This window comes from Phacochoerus africanus, chromosome 13, assembly GCF_016906955.1.
Source record: "Phacochoerus africanus isolate WHEZ1 chromosome 13, ROS_Pafr_v1, whole genome shotgun sequence".
Classification (NCBI taxonomy): domain Eukaryota; kingdom Metazoa; phylum Chordata; class Mammalia; order Artiodactyla; family Suidae; genus Phacochoerus; species Phacochoerus africanus.
Window position 1 is genome coordinate 8,529,991 of NC_062556.1, and position 23,546 is coordinate 8,553,536.

A 23,546-nucleotide genomic window follows, 5' to 3' on the forward strand; every position below is an offset into this window, starting at 1 on the left:
TCAGTAAGACTAACCCAGGAAAGAGATGACAGCGACTCAGGCCAGAGGAGGGAAGAGTTGGAAGCATTTTGTCTGAGAGAGAATTGCCAGGGCCTGGGGTCCTCCCCAGACCCAGCCTGTGCTTGATTTTAAAGCGCGATAGACGCATGCGCAGTGACGTAGCTCGTGCAAGCTGCTTAAGAAAGAGCAAGAGCAAGAGGGAGAAGCAGCTCCCTGCGGAACAGTGTTGTGAAATTTTACGTTGCACGGAAGCTGTGCTCTTCAAAAAGAATATTCGTGCTGAAGCTAAAAGGTGTTGATGGAGTGATCTCTTGACTAAACATTCGATGGACCGCATCAAAATCATAGAGGCATTTTTGCCACTGTTGGATGCAGACTCTCAAATTTGCTTCATGGTTATTCCCAGGTTGTAGCTTGGTAGAGGTTTGATTCTGTTTTACTTATCAGTAAAATGGAAGTTTTAGATGAGCCGGTGAGCTTGAATCATTGAACTGTACAAATTGGCCTCGACTGAATGCTGTGTAGCCCATGGGGATACTTTGGGATGGTTTGGGGGTATCGAGTCATCTAACTTGTCTAACCAATGTTTGTACATGGAAGTCTCCCAGGAACATGGGGTGTGATGTTCACACAAAGCCAATACATCATAAAAGACCCCAAAGAGAGCCCTTCTTAAGAACAAGGCTGGAGATGATCTCTCTTGGCTGCTTTGTGTTGCATCTGTAGCCGTACACGATTGGGTCCTGCTCAGACAGACACAACCTGCTCTCATGTTGCCTTCTACCTTCCAGGGAACACCTTCCAGGCCCCTGTGTCCTTGCAGAAATTGCTCTGGGAGGAAATGTCTCCCCGTCTTAGGCGACTTGCTAATGACATATTTTTCTGTGTTTCTGTGTCAGTTCAAACTCTGTCCCATGAGGCCGGTTGAATCAGATTCTCCCAATGGCTCCTCCCTGCCCTTTACATGAGGAAACTTCTGGCAGCGGCATTAACTTTTACGGGACTGCCAGGGTGTGACAGTAACTGCTCTGGAAACAATTAATAAGTAATGGCAGGGGGTGTGTCATCGCATAAGAGAGTAAGGCATACCTGCTTCTAATTTGTCAGAATAAAACCACGGTAAACCTTATGCCTATGCAGTCTTCTGCACTCAATTCTCTGAATGAATGCTGCAAAAAAAAAAAAAAAAAAAACGTGAGTTATAATTATATATCCACCATACAGAGGATGTCAGGAAGCCACGTCAGCATCGGACCAAGCTCTTAAACAGCTGCTTAATAATGAGGCTTATTTAAGTAGATGAATGAATAGCAACACAGTTGGGACAGAAGCAGTAATTTAAACTAAGAGGTGATACAGTAACAAAACTCCACTCAAATAGACACTTAAATATTTTCCTCCCTTTCTAATCTAAGAGCTCCAAATGATTGCATCCTGGGATATAACTGGGTGAGGAAAATAACCATTTCCCTTTTATTTGGGTAAGGGAGGTTTTGTGGTCCCAGCGGGGTTTGTAAAGGTCTTTGAAAGAGATGATGTGTTGGCAGGCTGGGGAGGGAAGGGCACATCAAGCAAAAAGTGTGTCTTTGGAGTACAGAAGCCAGGGAAGGGAGTGGTGGGGTGGCTGGCCAGAGCGGCTGCAGGGAGTTCAAGAACCACTTCCTGGAGCAAAATAGAAGCCCAGCAAAACCTCTGAGGCACATTGGCTAGTTTAGCTTTATGCTTGATAGATAGGAGACCCTGTCCCCAGCGCTCAGAATTCTTCTGAGGCTTCGGGTGGGGACCAACTCTCCGAGACCACTGGACCGTGCCCACAACGACTTGATTGTGCCCAGGGAGCAGTGGCAATCACCTGGGGTGTGCCCCCTCTGCTGATGCAAGTCTATGTGAGGCAGTCACCTTGTGTCATGCGTGAGAACCAGCGTTTCTTCCCATGGAGATGTGGCTTCCAAGTTAAAGATGTAAACAAATGAATAAATATCCACCGAGAACCCCCTGTGTGCCCAAAACTGCCACGGGAGCCAGGAGAATTGCGAAGTGTGAGCTGCTGACCCCGAGGAGGCTGGCAGGGTAGAAATCCCAGAGAGTTAGTGAAGACGGATGATGGCAGCACAGCAGCTCTCACAAACGTGGGTGATGTAGTTGGGGCTCAGGGAATATGGAGACATTTTTTAAAAGTTTCCTCTTCGGTTTTATATTTTTGGTTTTATATGGATTGGCGTGCCATGTGGAAGCATTTAATATCTGAGATGGCTTTTATGGTGTTTTTAGGAGGCAGTCGGGTAAAGCAGGAAGAGTACAAACTTCTAAGCTGAGCGTGCTGTATTGGAGTCCTTTTCCTAGTGTTAATTCAGTGTGTGATCTTAGACAAGTCAGTTTTCTGAGCAGTCAAGTGAGGATAAAGGTAACACCGCCCTCCCCGCCCCCCAGTCATAAAACTGAGTCCCCCTGAAACCAAGTTCCCAGTCTTAGCCAGCTGGATAGGTTTTGAAGTAATTAATAGAGGTTTGCTTATTGAGTCAATAAATCACATTTTATCACTGATCTGCAAATATTTAGTACGACAAGTATTTACTAATTCATAAGTATGCAACACTGTGGCTTTTCTTAATGGCTGTCCATGTGTATTCATGAAAGTTGTTTGCCATATGTCTAAATTTTATAAATCAGTAATTAGTCTGGAGAATAGCCTATAGAAATAGAACACAAGTCCTTGATCCAATTTGAAGTTTTCCAGTAGCCACATTAAACAGTGCTTAAAATGATTGGAAATTATTTTTTAATAAAGTATTTTACCTAGCCCAGTATATTTAAAATATTATTTTATATGTCATCAGTATAAAAGTTATTAATGAAGTAATTTCTTTTTTGGAGAAATAATTCTTCAAAATCCAATGTGTATTAATTTTACCCCTCCAGCACATCCAAATTTGAATGCCAATAGAGATCAAGTATTTTTGACCAATATAGATTTCATAAAGTTGACAGTTTAAAAAAGTAGTTTTACATATGCAAATTATTAAACATGTACCTAAGATTTTCCCAATAACTGAATCAAACATCAGCTCTTCTATTTTTATTTAAACTAATTAAAATTCAGTAACTCAATTGCACTAGCCCCATTTCAAGTGCTTAATAGCTAAATGTGTCTGGTATTGAACAGCACGGGTAAAATTATCTCGAATTTTTTTCAGTAAGTCCCCAGACGTTCAGGCAGCAGAAGCATTTCGTAACATGAAATGAAGATGTTTTAGACCTGGATTTCATTTGGGAGGTGCCTTATACTGACTATGCTTTGTGGAGACTTTTGACACCCAGCTTGTTCTCCCTGCTAGATTTATGAGACCTCCTTTGAATGAAGCTCTCTAGATGAGCCTAAGGAATGTTCGGTGACTTCTAAAATGCTGCAGAAGGATCACTGGTTTTTCATAGCATGTATCTGAATCCATCACCTCTGCGAATGAATAGTCTGCGTCTCAAGCTGCCTGCTGCCCACGGTCCCATGGCTGGTTTGTGGCAGAGCCCTTCAGCCTGGACTTAGGGGTCCTTGCAGTCCAGTCCTGGAGTCCTTACTTTGCCTCATTTACATGCAGGTGGGACTTTGATGCCCCGGTTTGGACACTTAACATCTTACCGGAAGGAGGACCTTTTCTCAGGCCATATTTTTTGATTCTCAAACATATCGGCAACCCCAAATTCAAGGTGGAGTGTGGAGACTGAATTGTCTCAAAGAATCCTTGGGCAGTAGCACTTTGCGGAGATGAAGCTTGCTGGGGAAAGAGGCTTCTTTCATTGTAAAAAGCTGTGTGGCTAAGTGCCTTCTTCCTGCTCCTTCATTGACTTATAAAGGCAAAATTTAACTTGATGGAAAAACAACTGTTTTATTCCCTTACGTAGCAGTGCTCTTACTATGTATATTTCTATATATACATTTCTCTTTGTTGGAAATGTCTTTTTTTGCTGCTACGTAAAACGAGTAAAGATGATTCGTAAACATTGGTGGAAATGGATGTGGGATACTGGTCTGAGTGGTTCCTAGCATTCAGTGTGACTAGGTTTTATTTATTTATTTATTTATTTATTTATTTATTTATTTTGTCTTTTTGCTATTTCTTTGGGCCGCTCCCGCGGCATATGGAGGTTCCCAGGCTAGGGGTCTAATCGGAGCTGTAGCCACCGGCCTACGCCAGAGCCACAGCAACGCGGGATCCGAGCCGCGTCTGCAACCTACACCACAGCTCACGGCAACGCCGGATCGTTAACCCACTGAGCAAGGGCAGGGACCGAACCCACAACCTCATGGTTCCTAGTCGGATTCGCCAACCACTGCGCCACGACGGTAACTCCCCGGTATGACTGGGTATTAGACACTGTTGGTTCCTGTATTGTTTCTTAGTGAATAGTCAAAATGGATATGAGCTAATTCCTTGAGCCCCTGGCCTTAACTATTTCACCAGAATTTACATGCTTTGTAGAAAAGGTTAATGTTTTCAGGACCAGTCAAAATTTCAAGTTCAGAAATTGTGCTGTTCAGAAATGATGTTTTCTTAGGTGCCAAGAGGTTACTCTCATTTTAACTGTACCTACCTGAGCTCCCATGGTCAAGTTTATTGTATTAAGTATTGAGATGTTTTGGATAAATATGTGAAAATCCTTCAGAAGTTTTCACCTTTTACTGTTGACACAGTGTATCTTGAAGATGTCCCCTTTTTTTGTTCTGGGCAGCTCATCAGAAATGTTCTTGTAGGAGTTCCTGTTGTGGCTCAGCGGGTTAAGGACCTAACTAGTATCCATGAGGATGTGGGTTCCATTTCTGGCCTTGCTCAGTGGGTTAAGGATCCGGCGTTGACACAAGTTGCAGCATAGATCACAGATGCAACTCGGAGCTGGTGTAGCTGTGGCTGCGGCGTGGGACTGCAGCTGCCGCTCTCATTCGACCCCTAGCTTGGGAACTTCCATATGCCGCAGGTGTGGCCCTAAAAAGAAAAAAGAAAAATATCCTTAAGGACTGTTAAATGTTTTCAGGAGGCTTCCTCGAAACTAAACGGCATGGCACTGCCTTTGTTGGCAGTTACTTGTGTGAATGCTTTTTAGAATTGTTGTCTATCAAGTAATCATTTGTGACAGCTTTTGACTTGGCACATCCAATTTGCTGAGCATTTAAAAACTGAGCAAATATACCTGCTTGAATCGTACGTAAATCAAAGTTAGACGTGGAGTGAAAACTTGCACTCATCTCTGTATAAAGTGCTTGGATTTGGGGACAGTTGTTTGGGCAAAGACCTTAGGAGGCTGTTTTAAGGTAAAAGAAACACATGAAGAATAATGTAAGTACATGCCAGCCCTTTGTGGATTTGCTTTCTGACTCTTCATTGTGTTCAGAGTTATAGGAATGAGGTTACCAGCTTGATGGCTCTGTTGACAATAGTAAGTCTTTTAAACCCTCCTATGTATTCCCCTGTCTGGGGAGACAGTTTCCATTTGTTATTAAATATTCCCAGAGGCCACTTGTAGCTTCCAAACCTGCCTGCACATCAGGATCACCTGTGGAGCCTTTAAAAAAGATTCCAGCTTCACCAGAAGTTTGTGAAATTTGTACAGGAATTTGTACTTTTTACAGAGCTTCCCAGCTTTGGGTAAACTTCGGACTTTTGTCAGGCTTCTCACCCCAAATATAAAGGCGTTAAACTCAAGAAACAGGATCAATGCAATATTCCTCCAATATAATGTCATTAAAAGGCTGTCGGTTAGGGAAGGATCCAGTTAGGAAGGGCACTGACAGCTGTGGAACTAAGGAGGGTGTCTAAGCTAGTTCACCATCGGAGAAAACCTTATGGAAAAAAAGCATTTGGAGTATTTCTAACACATGTAGTTTCTTTCACTTCTCATAAGTGTAGAATCCCCTTCTGATTTCCTCTCCAAGTTTGAGCTTAAGTGCACCTAGTAATACACAAGAGAATGGGTGGTACAGAGGGTTTAAAGAGAGCCTCTGTGTAGGTTCAGACAGCCTGTACGTAATAAGTATTGCACAGCTGTTGATGGAACAGTGCTTTAACAGTGCCTGGCGTCCAGAGGCACCCTGTGCCCAAACAAACCAGTATTTTCCTAGAGGCCTTCCTGGTAAACATGTTCAGGTTGCATTTGTTTGTTGCATGTGTCTTCAGGTAATGACATGCTTGGCAGTTTCTACCAACAACCAGAGCCCTGTTTGATAGCCATTACCTCCAAGCATAATGACACATTGTCTTTTATAGATCCTCTGCCCTTACTGAAAATTTCCACAGGGAAGGGGCAAGGCTACAGGTGATGTTTGCTTATGCCCTGTCCTAAAACAACCTCAGAGGTTCTTTGTTTCTGAAAGATGTGTTAATGCAAGTGAGTGAATGTGCTGTACGCTGTTATGTCATGGAAAAATAGTGAAAGGATAGAATCCTCTTGGCCCTGGCATCTGTTGTTAACTGCCATATTTCTGTGGTCATAGTTTAACCCTTGTGTTTCCTGACTTTCTAGAAAAACTAACGTGCATGTGATTATGCAAATAAAATGCAACGTTTTCTTACTGAACTATTTCGTTAATCATATCACAACTTGTTTCTAAAGAAAGCCTCAATGAAAAATGTTGGGTTTTCAAGACCAATGATGGAAAAAAAAATAATCACTATCAGCTTAAGTTTCTTATTTTAAGGTTTTGGTTGAATATATTTTAAATGCTGACTTTTCCTCCAGCCGGAAAATTTTGAGTTGGTGTCTAAAGGATATTTCTTGTTTCCATAATATAATAGAGCGGATGGACTGTACTTTAGGGAAGGTGAGCACAATCTAGAGAGCTGAGTTTCATGCAAGTTGTTATATGATCTAAACTTTATGCCGATCAAGTAGCTTGAAGCGGTATCTATTAGTGAGTTGGCCTGGGAACAGTCTTCCTTGAGGCAGTGAGGTTAACCACACACACTCAGGTTCATCCTTGCAACTTCTTCTTTTTGTCTTGCCTTTTTAGTTTTGCTTTTAGGGCCACACCTGCAGCATATAGACGTTCCCAGGCTAGGGGTGGAATTGGAGCTGCAGCTCCCTAGCCTATACCACAGCCACAGCAAGACACGATCCAAGCTGCCTCTGCGACCTGCACCACAGCTCTGTGGCAACCCCGGCTCCTTAACCCACTTGAATGAGGACATGGATCAAACCTCAAGGATGCTAGTCAGGCTCCTTAACTGCTAAGCCACAACAGGAACTTGCCATCCCTGCAACTTCTAAGCTTGTGAAGATAGAAGCAACTGCTTTGGGCTTTCAGTTGCACTTAAAAATATTTGCAGTCATGCCCCCAGGCCACACAGAAACAGAAAGGAAATTTTTATGAATATTAGATTAACTGTTAAAGTAATAGAAAGCATCAACTTTAAAGTCATCATTCAATTAATATTTGAGGGTTATTATGCAACTATCAATTAAGCATACCAGCAATCCAGTTTATATTATTAAATTTATGTTATAGTAATATAATTTAAAATGCATGACATTGATTTAGCATCATCGGGGAACAAATGATCTGAGTAAATTTCTTCTGGTCGTGAAGCTTAACCCTTGAAGTATCCAAACATTTCGGTATAATAATTTTGAATAGAATTCTTTCTAAAGTAGACTTTATTATTCTCTGTGTTGTATCTGTGCTATAGGATGCTATCATAATTTGACCTCATCTAAATGAATTCAAATCATCAGCAAATGTACTAATTATTAAACATTCATCATACATGGGGGGTTTCTGCCACAGTGCATGGGTTAAGAATCTGAATGCAAGGGCTCAGGTTGCTGGGGAGGTGCGGGTTTGATCCTTGGCCAGCACAGTAAGTTAAAGGAATTGGCATTGCCACAGCTGTGGCATGGGTTGCAGCTGTGGCTTGGATTCAACCTCTGGCCCAGGAATGCCCATATCCCATGGCTGTAGCCATAAAAAACTCTTTAAAAAATTCATCATATCTTGCTGTCTTTGGGACTCTTGAAATGTCAGGGACTATCTCTTTTTATACTAAAATATCCGAAGGCTCCTACCTTGCAAAAGTTTTATGTCTGCTTTTTATTGTTTTCTGATTTTTCTATCAAAGTCAGCCGGTAGCTGCTGGCTGTCGCTTACTCAGCTGTCAGTGCGCCTGCCCCTAGAAGCCTCCCCTCTGTGTGATGTGTGGCTTTCAATCTGACATAAATTGTGGAAAGGGCAAGGTTGTTAGAATGATGGATACTGTGGGAGAAATAAGCTCTGCGTGGAGATGGGTGAGGTGAGCTGGGGACTCTTGGTGACAAAGATGCTGAGCTTCAACCGATGGACTTCGTGCCGTCTGTTTTGACTCCAAAAGACACCTTCTCTCAGGCATTGATTCACCTTTACTAGGCATCCAAAGATGAGAGGAATGTGGTTCCTGCCCTTAGAACATCCCCCAAACAAGCAAGGGCCAGGCCACCCTAGAAGGATGAATAGACCATGGCAGGCCTCGGGGGAGTCCAAGCTTTGTGGAATTCAGCTAGGTTTGGGATAATGTGAAATTTCTGGGTAAAGAGGTAGGTTGTTTGAGAGCTCCTCCTACGCGTATACAAAAACACACACTCTTAGAAGTTCCAATTCACAGTATGGAAAGTACTAGAATAAAAGTTAATAAATGGAGTGACTCTGGAGTCTGACAACCCTGTATTGAAATGACCTCGGCAATCTTATTTTTAAGCCTTTTCAGCGACTCTAAGATGCAGTGAGTAAGGCCTGCCTTCTAAGGTTGCTGTGACGTATGAATGAACTAATAGATGAAAAGCGCCTGGCGGAGGACCTGAGCCCAGTTCCGTGTCTCACTCATGTCAGCTCTTTTTTTCTATTTCTTTCTCTCTTGCACGTCCCTTAAATGCTGTTTGGTAATTGGTATCTGTAAAAAAAAAAAAAAAAAAAAAAATTTAAAAGGTGAAAAAATAAAATGGGTACATACTTTGTGTCATATTTCCATGATGCTCTTTTAAGTCATGTTCCTTTATTCGAAGGACAGTCCCATCATTTGAGAGGTTGGTCTAATAATAGCACAAGAGACTTGACGCTGACAAAGTGCAAATTTTCAGTGGAGCCCTGATTCCAATTTAGATCGAGAAAGAGGAGAATTGGAGAGTTCTTAGTACTCAAAACAGAGATGCCTCCCTAGGCACGGCGTTGTAATTGTTTTGACCCCTTTAAGTTAAAATATAAACCAAATGCCACATGGGCATCTCAGTCAACTCTTTAAAAAAAAGGGATTATAAACTCTGAATGTGGAAGACACAGTGATACCATCTGTGGGGGTATCTCTGCTGGCGCTTAGCTCGCCTGAAACAGCAGGAGTGTTCGTGTTGGGAATTTGGACCTTTTTTTTTTCTCCTTCCTGTGAAGCGTTTCAGTTCATCAGTCAATTTCCCATACCACGCTGTTTTGTAATTCCAAGCTCTATGGCTCTAGAAAACCTTCCATTACCCGGAATAAATCAAGAATAGAAAATGCCTTGGGTTTCCGGCCCTTTGCAGCTGTGTTTGTGAAGAAAGGGATTTTCACTGACCTTCCTAAAATTCTTGTCAGAAAAAATGCCCACAGAAAGACCAGTGCGTTACACTTGTATTTTGTTTTTAAGTAACTTTGCATTTTTTCTTCACCGTCTCCTCCCTGGCCTGTTGTACCTGGTTGCTTTTGAAGGTGGAGAATTTAACAGTCATCTTGGCTCCTTATGGGTCTTGGATGTTTTGAACACGTCGCTTTAGACCCCGTGTCTTTTGAAATAATCTAACTATAGATTGAAACCCCATCACTTTCCTGGCTATGGTAACAGATGTCCAGCCTTGGGTTTTCCTTAAGGGTGTATAGTTTCTCCCTGACTCTTGGCTTTAAATAGGGATTCTCCACTACGGGTTTGGTCTGTAAGAACTTAAGCTGTTTAAAGCGGTTTGTACTTGGGGCCAAGAGCCCTGAGTTCCCAAAGCAACCGTTTCTCCCCGACCCCGTGTCATCTTCACTCTTGTAATTCTCCGGTCGCAGGCACACGAGTGCAGCCGGTGGCTGGGATCTGTGGGCCGTGCGTGGACTGGGTGTGCACGGGCTGTTGGTGGCGAGCTGCGGGGCTCAGGCTCATGTTCCTGGAGTGCCCCGAGCAGCTTGACTAATCTGTCAGCAGAGTATGTTCTCGTGGTTAAATATAGACATACGGGCACTCTGCGAGTTGTAGGTCACTGTCTTACTGTGCAGCTAAAAATTGTCCCATCGGCATGAACAGTCTGCCCTGGACGGAAGGCCTGTTTTAGTTTGTCTTCTACTGTAGGTCTTTAGCACCTGACTATAAATACACCTTGGGCCAGAAATAAAAGAGCCCTACCTTGTGGCCGAAACACTTAGGGTGGCGGAGAGCGGCGGGATCATGGAGTCCGTCCTTCTGCTTTTCTGCTTTGGCACATAGTCGGTGTCCCGGCTCCGGACTGTGACTTTGGGCTCATGGAGATGACAACAGCTTGTTGGAGACGATCCTGTGTGATCAGCTTTATAAAAGGGCTTGGTAGGTATGAAAGGCTGTGTGCGGTGAGGAGGGGGTACCTGGTTATGACCCGCTGGGTGTAGGATGGGTTCTCCTAAGGGTTTCCATGGGTGGGGGCGAGGGAAGCCCCTGCATCTACTGGCAGGAGAGAATTTCCATTATCTCGGTTCAGAGACAGGAATGACCCCCTTGAGGGTTTCTTTTGGGGATTTCGGGATTTCAGAGATTTGGTCAGTTTCGTGTATGAGTCTCTGGGACAACAAAGCTGCGATGTCATGAAATTTTTCTGTGCACTGAAGGTTCACTAAAAGACCCGATATGACCATCTGTTCTGTAAAATTGCTAATCTGTAAAAATTGCTACTATGTATTTGGATACTCGTTACTATCATCAAGTTGAATATTACATCAGAGGTAGGATTTATGCTTGATTCTTCTAGATATTGATGTAAATATCCTTATTGGTTTTCTTTCAAACATGGAAAAGGGCCTGCAAGGAGTTACTCCTTTGCTTTTGGCCTAGCCTTGACCAGCATTTAAAATTTTTTGTTCTTTTTTTGTTTGTCAACTAAAAAACAGGTTACTCTATGTTAACTATCATTAAATGGGACCCAGCTGCATGGCGCTGCTTTTTCTTTTATCCAAGTTAGAGCCTGGTCACATTAGTTCTGACATAACCTTGTAAGTAATATTGTATGAGTTCCAAAAAATTAATGAGAGGAAACTTCCATGACACAGGGTTAATTACATGCATCTTGGCTATTGACTGTTTAACTTTCTGTTTAATGAAGGTAGAGGAAAAGTTAATTTGTAAATGGTAAAAGCACAACATTGTGCTCTAATAGAGGAGAAGCATTTTGTTTATTAATGATTTGAGACATTTAATCACTTGTTAATTATTCTACTGCACTATATCGAATGAAACAATTAGGTGTTTACATATAATGCCATTCTGTTGCTGGGAATAAAAATCTCGATTAGTCATTAATTTACCCTTTTATGGTTTATCAAGTAGAGTGTGTGTTAGGAAACTTTTTTCTCTCTCTCTTTTTTCTTTTTTTAGTGCATAAGCAGCATGCAAGTTTAAAGATAAAGCTTATGGTTTATGCATTTGCAAAAATGCTGCATCATACTAGCCCTTGCTTGCAATGCTTCATGTTTTTGTTGCTTGTTATCTCTCGGAAATGGTAGTGATCCTGAGTTTCCGCTGAGCAGACCACTCCCAGAAGCCATCTCAGCGTCTCTTGAACGCATTGCCTTTCTTGCTCACAGTCGAGAAACTTAACTGTGCTAACAGATCAGTAACAACTAATATGTTTCTGTGAAGTCATAGATTGAAGTCATTGCCTCGGATGATAAAATCTGCTGGTATGCAGGTGACAAGGGAATGTTACAGGGTCATTGTACAGTTCCTCAACTATTTGGTAAAACCTAAAAGAGGTTTTATATATGAGCTGGCATCCAAGTAAGTGCATATGACCCAGGAATTTAAGGACTATTTTCATCGTGACAAAATTGAAAAGTACAACTCACCAGGCTATTGAGGGTTTCACTTGTTCAGGTAGTTCGTTGACAAATATGTATGGAGCTCCTATTGAATACCCTACATTGGAAGTCCTTCCCTCACTAAAGATGATAACACATATCTTCTGTTATCATATGGGTTATATAATGCGTATACAGAGCACCTATATTGTACATAATGTATATTATTGTATACATATGTGCGCATGTATTTCATAGTAAATGCGTATTGTAATGTATATTGTACTGATAGGTATGTTTATTATTTATGATGTAAGATATATTAACAGAGACGCATATGTAGGGTTGGCTTCCCTTTCCCTTTCAAGTTACACTCCCCCATTGTCTAGTTTCTTTCTTTCTTTCTTTCTTTCTTTTTTTTTTTTTTTGTCTTTTGGCCATTTCTTGGGCCGCTCCCGCGGCATATGGAGGTTCCCAGGGTAGGGGTCTAATCGGAGCCGTAGCCGCTGGCCTACGCCAGAGCCACAGCAATGTGGGATCTGAGCCGCGTCTGCAACCTACATCACAGCTCACGACAACACCGGATCCTTAACCCACTGAGCAAGGCCAGGGATCGAACCTGCAACCTTATGGTTCCTAGTCAGATTCATTAACCACTGCCCACAACGGGAACTCCTATCATCTAGTTTCTGAAGGGGCTCCTGGAGGGGAACGGCTAAAACTTCAGTTGGCAACCTTTGAGTCAAAAGAGGGCATTGCCTGGCACCATCATTTTTGGTGGGCCTGCGTCTAAGGTCCAGACAACAGCCTACAAATGACTGCAGCTCCTGCAGCTTCTAGGGCCTTCGTTGAGAAACACACGTATTTTGGTGTGACCTGGCGCACACACATACATACCTATCTGTCTGTAGTCTCAGACAGAGATTGGAAACAAAAGTTTCATGGAAGAGTGCTGCCCTCACTCTGCTGTCTGTTTGTCCTTCTGGATTTTCTGTTCTCTTTCATCGCAGTCACGCTGGGCGGTGCCCGCTCAGTGGGTTTCATCCAGTCATGGGTCGCAGCCTGCACTGTGAGACTCTGCTGTAAAGATCTCATAAGCCAGTGACCTCAACACGCCATTAGTCAGGTTCTCTGCTGAAATGATGTGCTGTCGTCCTTGATGTAATAATATTCTACCCCAGGCATGTTGGTGCTTTTTTTGTCAGCATCCTGCTTGGTTGCAGAAAGAGCGCTGTCCGTAGACTTGATGTGAGACTGGGGTGCATCTAGGAATGCTCAGCTGGAGATAATTCATGACCTTGTATGTCTTAATGCTTCTTCCTTGATGCAGCAAATATTTACTGAGTACTGGGTATTAAGCTAGAAAGTGAGGCTGCAAGAGGAATTGAATTCTTTGCCTTTGCTGCACTGAAGTGTAGTGGAGGAGATGGATAGAAAATAAATACAAAATACATCATAAATGAAGAGGTGGCCAGCACCTTGCAGGAGGGCAGAGCTGGGTAAAGGGGGTGGAGGCTGTCAGCAAAGGGAAGTGCCAAGGAGTGGCTGGCCGCAAGAATCTCGAAGAAAACCAGAAGGAAGCGAGTGAATGAGCCGCCCTGTAGTGTCCTCCTTGCCCCACTGCCCACTGTGCCCTCATTCTCTTCTTTGACTGTATCTGTCATCAGTTATTTCTAGGTCTCAAGATCAATGTCACCATCCCAGACGGTCCTGCCCTTGACCCCAGAGTCACAGATAGGTCCACCCTGTTTCTGTGGCCCTCATGGCAGCTTCCAGTTGGGAGTATATTTCCGGGTGTGTTAATTGTATAATGCCATGTCTCCCCCACTTGTCATCAGCTGCACCATGACAGGGATCCTACCTGTTTTTCCTTCCTGCAGCTGGCACAAGGCTTGGAGTGGAGTGGGCGTTTAGTAAATACTTGAATACCAAATCCATGAACAAATCAGTGCATACTCACCTCAATTCCTGTGCTCTTCCATTGGCTAATCAACCTGACACTGCCTTGTATACCAAGGTGGCTGAATGTGCTAAATTTTATTTTATTTATTTTTAGGGCCTCACCCACGGCATATGGAGGTTCCCAGGCTAGGGGTCTAATTGGAGCTATAGCTGCCGGCCTACGCCCCAGCCCCAGCCACACCAGATCCGCGCTGCTTCTGCAACCTACACCACAGCTCACAGCACCACCAGCTCCTTAACCGCCTGAGTGAGGTCAGGGATCGAACCTGTGTCCTCTGGATACCAGCCCGATTCGTTTCCGATAAGCTATGACAGGAACTCCTACTAAATTTCAAGTCTTTCAAAATTGTCACTTTAAGTGTATCTTTGTATTCTCCCCTGAACTCTGCAGAGTGCCTTATTCATATTAAGCACCCAGTGAACATGTGTTATGTAGGGAGTTGATTCACTGAGCTATCCCACTCATAGTATTTTTCAGACAAAAATGTTTCTCAAAGGACTCAAACTATATTGTAACATAGGGATGACAAAGGAGGCCTGTGTATGTGCCACCCCACCTGTAATCATCCTTGCTGTGCGTTGTAAGTTGAAACACTCCAAGATCCTCGCCATTCAACCCAACACGTTTCCTTAACATGGAAGGCGTAGCTGGACCTGAAATCTTAGCGAATGTTCAGACTTACTCTGCGATCGAACCTAGATTATGGAGGGTGTTCAATGTTCCTACATAAGAATGTATTTTTTAAATTGAGGTTCTAGAATTGTGTTCTTTCATTATTGCCGCTATAAGGTGATAATGAAAACTTTTGATGAATGAGCCTTATCGTTTAAAAGCTTTTGTTACGAAAATTTTCAAACGCAAAAGGAGAAGGAATAGTCCAATATACAATGCGTTGCCACCGCTCAGATTTTACAGTTAGCAACATTTAGTCATTGTTACTTCATTTACCTTTTCCTCTTAAAGTATTTTGAATCACACACAGGCTTCATTTCACGTGAACTCCATCACATTAGTATAGAAAATACAGACACTTTCTTAGCTACCTGCAATGCTATTATCAGTCCTAACAAAATTAACCACGACTCTTTGATATAACCTGATATCTAGTTCATATTCAAATTGCTTTCATTGTCAATTTTTTTAAAAAGTCTTTTAACAGTTAGTTTACTCACATTAAGATTCAAAGAATGTCTGCACATTTCATTTGGTTGTTCTGTCTCCCAGGTCTCCTTTCATCATCATACCTATTTTTATCTCTTCCATTGACTTACAGAAATTAGTGTAGTTTTATTATAAAATGGACCTAAATCTGGAATATTTCTTTTGCTTTCTTAGGGTGATGTTTAACTTATTCCTATATCCCCATTGTTGCTTGTCAATGGATGTTAGCCCTGATGCTTTGAAGACTTGATAAGCATGGATTTTTTAATGATTTTTATTTTTCCCATTGTAGTTGATTTACAGTGTTCTGTCAGTTTCTACAGAAAAGTGACCCAGTCATGCATACACATATATACATATTCTTTTTCTCACATTATCCTCCATCACATACCATCATGAGTGACTAGATACAATTCCCTGGGCTATACCACAGAATCTCATTGTTTATCCACTCCAAAGGCAATAGTTTGCATCTATTAACCCCAAACTCCCAGTCCATCCCATTCCCTCCCCCTCCCCCTTGGCAACCACAAGTCTGTTCTCCAAGTCAATGAGTTTCTTTTCTGTGGAAAGGTTCATTTATGCTATTTATTAGATTCAAGATATAACTGATATCATGTGGTATTTGTCTTTCTCTTTCTGACTTCATTTGGTATGAGTCTCTAGTTCCATCTCTGTTGCTGCAAATGGCATTGTTTTGTTCTTTTTTATGACTGAGTAGTAATCCATATATATATGCCACATCTTGTTAATCCATTCATTTGGTGATGGATATTTAGTTTGTTTCCATGTCTTGGCTATTGTGAATAGTGCTGCAGTGAACATAAGGGTTCATGTATCTTTTTCAATGAAAGTTTTTCTTGCTATACGCCCCAGAGTGGTATTGTTGGGTCACATGGTAGTTCTATGTTGAGTTTTCTGAGGTACCTCTATACTGTTTTCCATAGTGGTTGTACCAATTTATATTCCCACCAGCAAGATATGTTCCTTCTCTGCCATGCTGCCAAGGGCATTGCCTTTCTAGTGGTAGGGAACTAGAAGCCGCTCTTTTATTGCCAGAAAAACATGTGTCAGCAGTTTTCAGAGGTTGGGGACAAGAACTCTGACCAATACCCTGCCACAGGGAGGGAATTTTGGGAACGCTTCTAGATTCATTATTCTAAAAAAAGTTTACTAAACACGTTAGTCATTATAACATCTCATCAGGAAACAGATCTCGTGATTTTTTCAACTGGGAAGGTGTGATATGACAGGATTTCAGATTGTCTCTGTGAGATGTAGGACCTTCCCTTCTGCGTGGATGGGCCCCATCCTGGTTTCCACCTTCGTTATTTTGTTCATGGTAGATACAGTGGTCTTTAATTTGTATTCTCTCTCAAACAACCCTTTGTGAGCTCATCCTACACAGTAATATCAGATCGCCTTTCCTTCCAGAAACCTGCTAGCTTCAAAGAAAATCCACACTCATTGACTTGTCATCCAAGGCCTTCACTCTAATAATAAGAATTTAACATTTGCATTTTCCTAGGATTTAGGAGTTTCTGTGTTTCATGTATACACTCGTTCAGTTATTCACCCCAAGACTGTACTGTGGAATCAGATGGGTTCAGTTCAGTTGAGTAATTAGTTAATTAACTAATTAATTAATTCAGTTCAGTTGTTTAATTAATTATGCCTGGCATTGTGCTAAGTGCCTGGGGTAAAGACAAGATGTGGTCTTGGGCTTGAGGACTTCGCAGTTCCTTGGTGAAGACAAAGCCTGAGCGTGTGTGCTGTGATGAGGGGCTGTGGTGGGAGGCGGAGGGGATGGGGAGCGAGATGCCTCCATGCGCCTGCCACGCTGTGCCCTCGCCTGGGTTGCGCCTTTCTCATCTCGACCTGTCGGAATCCTCCCTGTCCTGTAAGACTTGGGTGAGATGCCATCTAGTCCACAAAGTCTGGCTCATCCGTGGCCTGGAACAGAGACGATGCCTCTGTCCTTCTAGGCCCAGCACAGGGGGTTGTGAAAGGCAGCCCATGAGGATGTGATGTGCTAAAATATTGACACGAGTCCGGAGTTTATAGCAAGGACTAAAGACAGACTTCCTCTTGTGTCCTCCTGTAGCAGGGAGTTGCCCGTCTCCAACAGGTGAGTGGAACCAGAGAAGACATGGAGCTAGAACTGCAAGGTCAGGATCCTTGTAAGCTTTCCTCTAGAGTGAGGACGCATGATAGAATCTCACCAGTTGGTATTAATTCTAGAATCTCACCAGTTGGTATTAATTCTAGAAAAGGCAAGTGTTCATTACTAATTATGAATAAGCAGTATTCTCAAGCATGGTCAGTACATAGTTTTATATAGTCACAGAATACTGGGGCTAGAAAGGACAACAGGGCCTGGCCTCTTGAAGCATATCAGGTCAGGAGAGGGAAGCCCAGTTGGTGCAGGCCTCTCCCCCAAGGTCACACAGAGCCCAGCAAGGACTCAGACCTTGGACTCCCCATTGAAGGCTCTCTCTCTGTTTTGCCTCCAAAGCATTAACTTAGTTGGAGTTAATGAAGCATATCGGTTTTGCTATAGGCAAGTGGAATGGAAAACAAGTCTATCACCAGGATTAACTGGTCCCCTTTGCTTTCCTCAGAGATCTCAGAAAATGTTCCTCCTGGCCAGCAGCCCTGGCGTACCTGGGAACTGGTTAGAGATGCAAATTCTCGAGCCCCACCCCAGGCCTCCTGAATCCGGTGGGGCCCAGCCATCCAGGTGAATCTGATGTGCCGTTTCTGAGTGCCCTTGATTCACCTCAAAAGTCAGCAGAGCTTGTCAGCGTCAACGTAAAAGAATGCAAGTCCTCATCCCACTTATCACCGATTTTTGAATGAATGAACTTCAAATTAATGAGATTTTTCTTCATACAATGAGCCAGAAGAGGAAGAAAGTAGAAAGGAGATGGACACGGGGGAAGGAGGACGAGAGGATGGCCAGCCAGGGCCGCATGAATGAGAGCAGTTGGTCAGTTCTGTCCAGGCGAGAAGGAAGTTGAAATTCAGGCTTATCCTGCCTCTAGCAGGTTATCCGATCTCCTCTGGTGAGAAAGGACCTTGAAATGTCAATGTAACCTCATCTTCCTTTGCTCACAGATCTTGGCAAACATTCTTGCAGGCTCTGGTGACAGTACTCACTTTGAAAATCGGGGGAAAGGCTGTGTAATTGCATCTTAGCAGATGACAGACACTCATAAAGGACATCACTGAAGTGTTGCTGTCATTTCTCCAAGATAAAATACCGGAAGGCAAAGGAAAAGAGAAAGAAAACAGTGCGGGGACTTGAGGCTTACTCTGTCTTTATTGAACTGCTTGACTTGCTCCAAGGTATCGTGTCTTTGGGAGACCAAAGAAAGACAAAAAGGGTTTTGAGAGGCTGCAGATTGAAGTCAACACCGAGAACTTGCCTTCAAGTCGACTTGCTTCTTCATAGGATGACAGTCAATTAAAGGTTATATCATCAGGAAAGAATAGTCTCTAGACCTTGCTAAGGGATGCCATTCATCAAATTTCATGTATTTTTGCGGGTCCTCAATTCTTGATACTTTTTTTGAACTCCTAGCCTTTCTCAGACCCCTCTAATGTCTAGAAGAAGCCTTCAAGGTCAGGAGGGACCCCCTGCCATGGCTAGAGGTTGTATGAGTCTTTCTAGAAAAATAACCAGCTATACCAACCTCTAAGAAGATTTTCATTCTCCATATTACAGCACTTACACTTTATCTCGTAGTCTTGGAACAAATTCCCCCCACAGGCTTATGCCAGGGGAGAAAACCTATGGGTAGAGGGACTTATTTTATTCAGTCTTCATCACAAGCAACTGGTTTAAGTGTTTTAACTGGTATGATACCAGAAGCTCACAACATATGTTGTCAGGTAGACAAGGGTTCGGATCCTGAGTCAGATATCGAGCAAATCAGTTAACCTCTCCGAACCTACATGGTCCTATCTGAAAAGGGAGATGATTTGACTTTCTAGGATTGTTTTTGGGGATTAAAGATATTAATTATCCTAGAGATGTCTTGTGAATCCTGAAATGTGAAGGAACCCAGTTTGAGAACTCTGCAATTCAGAGGACTAAATAGTGTGAGAGAAAGCAGGAATGTATTTAATCAACAAACATACGAGTTATTAGAATTTTATGGAAATTAATTAAGCAGAACTTAATATGTCACTCAATATGTTTTTCTTCCGAGGCAGAAATTTATTTCTGTGTATTTTTTACCCAGTCGTCCCTTCTTGACCTGCTTTGAGCTGTATTTAGGTATCATCCATCTTTTAAGAAATGGTTTTCTGTTGCTCAAGCTAATTGTTTCTTCTTAGCCCAACATTTTCCATTTCTTCATAATTCTATCCAGAGAAAAACAGTTCATCTTATCATACTTGGAGGCTTTTTTTTCTTGTCGTCCTAATTTACTTTGTGTGACCTTCAGGGTTCAGGGTTTCTGGTCATTTTGAGTATTTGCAGTAGCCTTAAAATGCCATTTCTTAAGCACCCTCATAAGTGCCTTAGCGGACAATTTATTATTGTTCTATACACAGTGTGACATGTTCTCACAGTAGCTGCGTCATCCTTGGCTTGTTGTGTTGCATGAAATGTTCTTATAATTCCAGTAAACCAAATAAATCTTACAGGAAAAGAGGGATTGGGGGGCAGGGCGGAAGCATAGCCCTAAAGAAGGACCCAGCTCTTGGCTACGAAAGGGGTTTGCCCTCCGAACCTACAAAATGAAGGGCACTAAGAACTGGCAGAAAGATGTGCTTATGTCCAACTGTAAACAAAGAAATCATTTACTCCTGTGCTAAAGATAAGGCTCCATTGCTTTCTAGAATAAAGTTGTTGGAATGGACCTCCATTTCTAGGAGAAGCTCCCTCTCTGAACAGTTACGGCGTGCTATTTCAGGGTTGGTTTGTTTGTTTTTTAAAAAGAAACCATTTTTCATTTCAAATGCTCAGAATGTGATTCCAGGAATGGAAACATCAGACGAAGCCTTGAGTGTTTTGAAAAAACTGGCTTTCTGCTCGTCTGACTTCATGAGCTGCCGAAGAGCCAGCAAAGACGGCCCCCTTTTCTGAGTCCTGCACGTTGTGAAGGAGGCAGAGAAGCGGTGGGTCTGCCCAGCATTTGGATTCATGCCTTTACAGGCTGGTGAAAATTCTCATTTCCAACCCACGACTGACACAGACACAGGGATGGATCAGAAAAGCAGACCCTGCCCAAGCCAAGCACTCTGGGTTTTCCTAGACACCAGGAATGCACCCAGCCTTCATCCCTCTGCACCACAGGTCTGATTCTGTCTGTAATGTCCTAGTGCTTCTGGGCAGGGGGACAAGGGCAGGTTCCTTTGTCCACTCACTCCATTTAATGTTCCCTTTTTCCATGGCCTTCTAACAGTGTATGTGTGTGTACGCAGGTGAAATTGCTGATGCTGTGACCCTGCCTGCATAAACTGTAAACTCCACGAGGGCAGGAACCATCTCTCCTATTCACTACCACCTTCCCATTGCCTGGAACAGAACCTGCAACCTCATTCATTCATTCCGTATCGGTGAAGTCAATGAATGAATGAATGAATGGCTATCATGAGCGGTGGTATTAACTTCTCTGAAAATCTAACTGATAAAACCTGTTGCTTCCTTGTAAGACGGATTACTGCCTTCAACCTCTGGGGGCATTTATGTGAGGAAACTCATTGGAGCCTTTGCTTTCCTTTAGTGTCATAATAAAACTGTGGCTCTGTTGTGGGGGTGCTGCATTGGTGTTACAGTTAGGAAGTTCATAATTCCTAGAAATGTTGGTAACTTAGGGAAATTGTGCTGAAGACCTTAACCAGCTAAGAGCAGGCAGACTAATTAAAGTATTAGTCAGTGAAATGAGGGGAAAAAAAATAGTCATGTTGAAAAGATCATCGCTTGCAGTCAGAAACAGATCTAATAAAGAGGTCACAAATGGGCCACAAAAGCCCAAGACAGACTTTTTGCAGATAAAGGAACAGATCTTGCTTGGTATGAAGAGTAGACATCCAGTGAAAGGGGGGAAGACTCCTCCTGAAACCATCCAGCAGACCCAAACAGAAATAGAATTAGGAATAAAAATAATAAGAGCATCATCAACAAAACCCACTTAAGACAAAAGAAGGCAATGGAGAGGAATTAGGATGTTTGACCTGAGATTAAAACGTAAATGAGAAAATGTAAAGCAAAAGCAAATTCCATCAAGATTCTGTTAGTAGAGACCTAATTAATATCTGAGTGATTCTCTTCGCAACCGCAATCGTGTCTCAGTCCGCCTCTCCCCCCCCAGCACTGGTTTCAGTGACTTTCTAGGGGCATTGAGCTGTTGTGTGAAAAGAGAAGAGATAGAGAAGGAAAGAAGAGAGGATAAAGGCAGATGGAGATGAAGCTTATAAATCCATCACATACAAAAAATTGAAATGAGAGAAGCTTTTCAAGCAACAAGTTAAATGGTTCCTTTGACGTGTATTGAGCTGGGGAAGATGAGATAATGACCTGTCAGGACCCTTTCATTCTAAGGGATCCGTGTTTCCAGAGGCCCCATGTGGTTAAAAGGATGCTGGCCATCCGGAGCGGCTGAGTGGACTGTGGGCTGGCGGTGGGCAGGGGAGTGGAGGCGGCGACGGTGGAGTGGGCTTGCCCGGCTCCATAGAAAGTGGGGGAAAACAGTGGAGAAGAGCAGATTCAGACTGAACAGTCGCCCCTCAGCATCTGCAGGGGACAGGTTTCAGGAGCCCCACAGATCGCAACATCCACGGATGCTCCAGCCCCTCGTACCCAACGGTGGTAGCTTGTGTAACGCATGCGCAGCCTCCTGTATACTTTTAAAAAAAGATATTTTGTTGAAGTGTAGTTGATTTACAATGTGGTTTTCTACGGTACAGCAAAGTGATTCCATTACACTTGTACTTTTTCATATTCTTTTCCATTATGGCTTATTATAGGATGCTGAATACATTTCCCTCTGCTGTCCAGTAGGACCTTGTGGCTTATCCACTCTGTGTGTAGTAGTTTGCATCTGTTAATCCCAAACTCCCAATCTCTCTCTTCCCTGTCCCCCTTGGCGACCACAAGCTTGTTGTCTATGTCTGTGAACCTGTTTCTGTTTCGTAGATTTATGTCATATTTTACATTTATGTCATTTATGTCATATTTTACATTCCACATATAAGTGATTTCATATGGTATCTGCCTTTTTCTGACTGACTTCACTTAGTTTGAGATTCTCTAGCTCCATCCACTTCTGTATACTGTACCTCATCTCTAGATGACTTATAATACCTACGACAATTTAAATTCTACGTAAATAGTTGTAAATACAATGTAAATGTATGTGGGTTAAGTTCACATTTGGCTTTGGGGAACTCTCTGGAATTTTTTTTTTTTTTTTTTTTTACATTCTCTACCCAGTGTTGGTTGAATCCACAAATGTGAAACCAGAGGATACAGAGGCCAGACTATAAACCTCTGCCTTCGCCGAACTGGAAAAGGGGCCGACATGGCTGTTAATGGATGGTTGGTTTGTATGTTTCAGTGAAAAATACGTTTTACTTGAACACAGACTGATGAAGAGAATAGATTTCATTCTTGAGAGCAAAGTTTTCTCTTTAATTTTCTTTCCTTTTTTTTTTCTTTTCTTTTTTCTTTTGGAATGGATACCTTTTGAAAACGTGTATTCTTTTTCCTCCCTTCTCCAATACAAGACGAGATGTTAGACTTACTTTAACCTTTCCATGGGATTCAGGACCATCGCTATAAATGCTAAAGGATGGACATGCCATTGCCCCAAGCCTGTGAGAGAATGTGCTATTCTGTGGCCCTGTCCTGACTGGCTTCAGGCAGCTGCATTTTTACGATCTGGTGGCTTTTGACAGTGAGGTCTTTTTTTCTCCTTTTGCTGTTAGTGTTTCTATCCACAGATGTTGCACCTTTCCCTTGTAACTCTGTTTCCAGCCTACTGTGAATTTAGAAACTAGACAACTGATCTAGATTAAGAGCAGGCCAGTGCAGAGCCAGGATTTTTTTCCAGTGGTAATGGCCTAATGTTTAGACTAGGATGGACTATGCACCTCTACTTGGCCTACCAGGAACATGTGGTTTCTGCTTCTCAACCGTATTGTTACCAAATAACTGAGTCACTGAAAGGTCCCATGTCCGAGACTTACTTTTGAAAATTATTCTACCCCAAAGCTAGGATTTCTTGTGAAGGAATTATGGTAGGATGAAGAGGTGTTACTGAAACTTGGGAGTAGATCTGGTTCAAGGACGCGTACCCCGTTAACTTTCACTGCATCTCCATCTGCCCAGCCAATCTGTTTGAGCCTGAATGCTGGGCACCCTCCCCTTGAGTCACGTTCAGCTCTGACACAGGGCTCTGCTGG

General features: G+C 42.7%; 1 protein-coding gene across 7 annotated transcripts in view; it reads left to right on the forward strand.

The window, feature by feature from the left end:
* The window catches only part of FRY (FRY microtubule binding protein), a 425,213-nt gene that overhangs the window by 192,480 nt on the left and 209,187 nt on the right, over nucleotides 1-23,546 (forward strand). The window contains exon 1 of one of the 7 annotated variants that reach the window (XM_047755895.1): nucleotides 10,308-10,544. The exons of the other annotated variants lie outside the window; for them this stretch is intronic. Within the exon in view, the coding sequence (XP_047611851.1) occupies nucleotides 10,484-10,544 (61 nt within the window). The 5' untranslated portion in view covers nucleotides 10,308-10,483. Of the gene's footprint in view, nucleotides 1-10,307; nucleotides 10,545-23,546 lie in introns of those variants that run through there. 7 annotated transcript variants of the gene reach the window in all.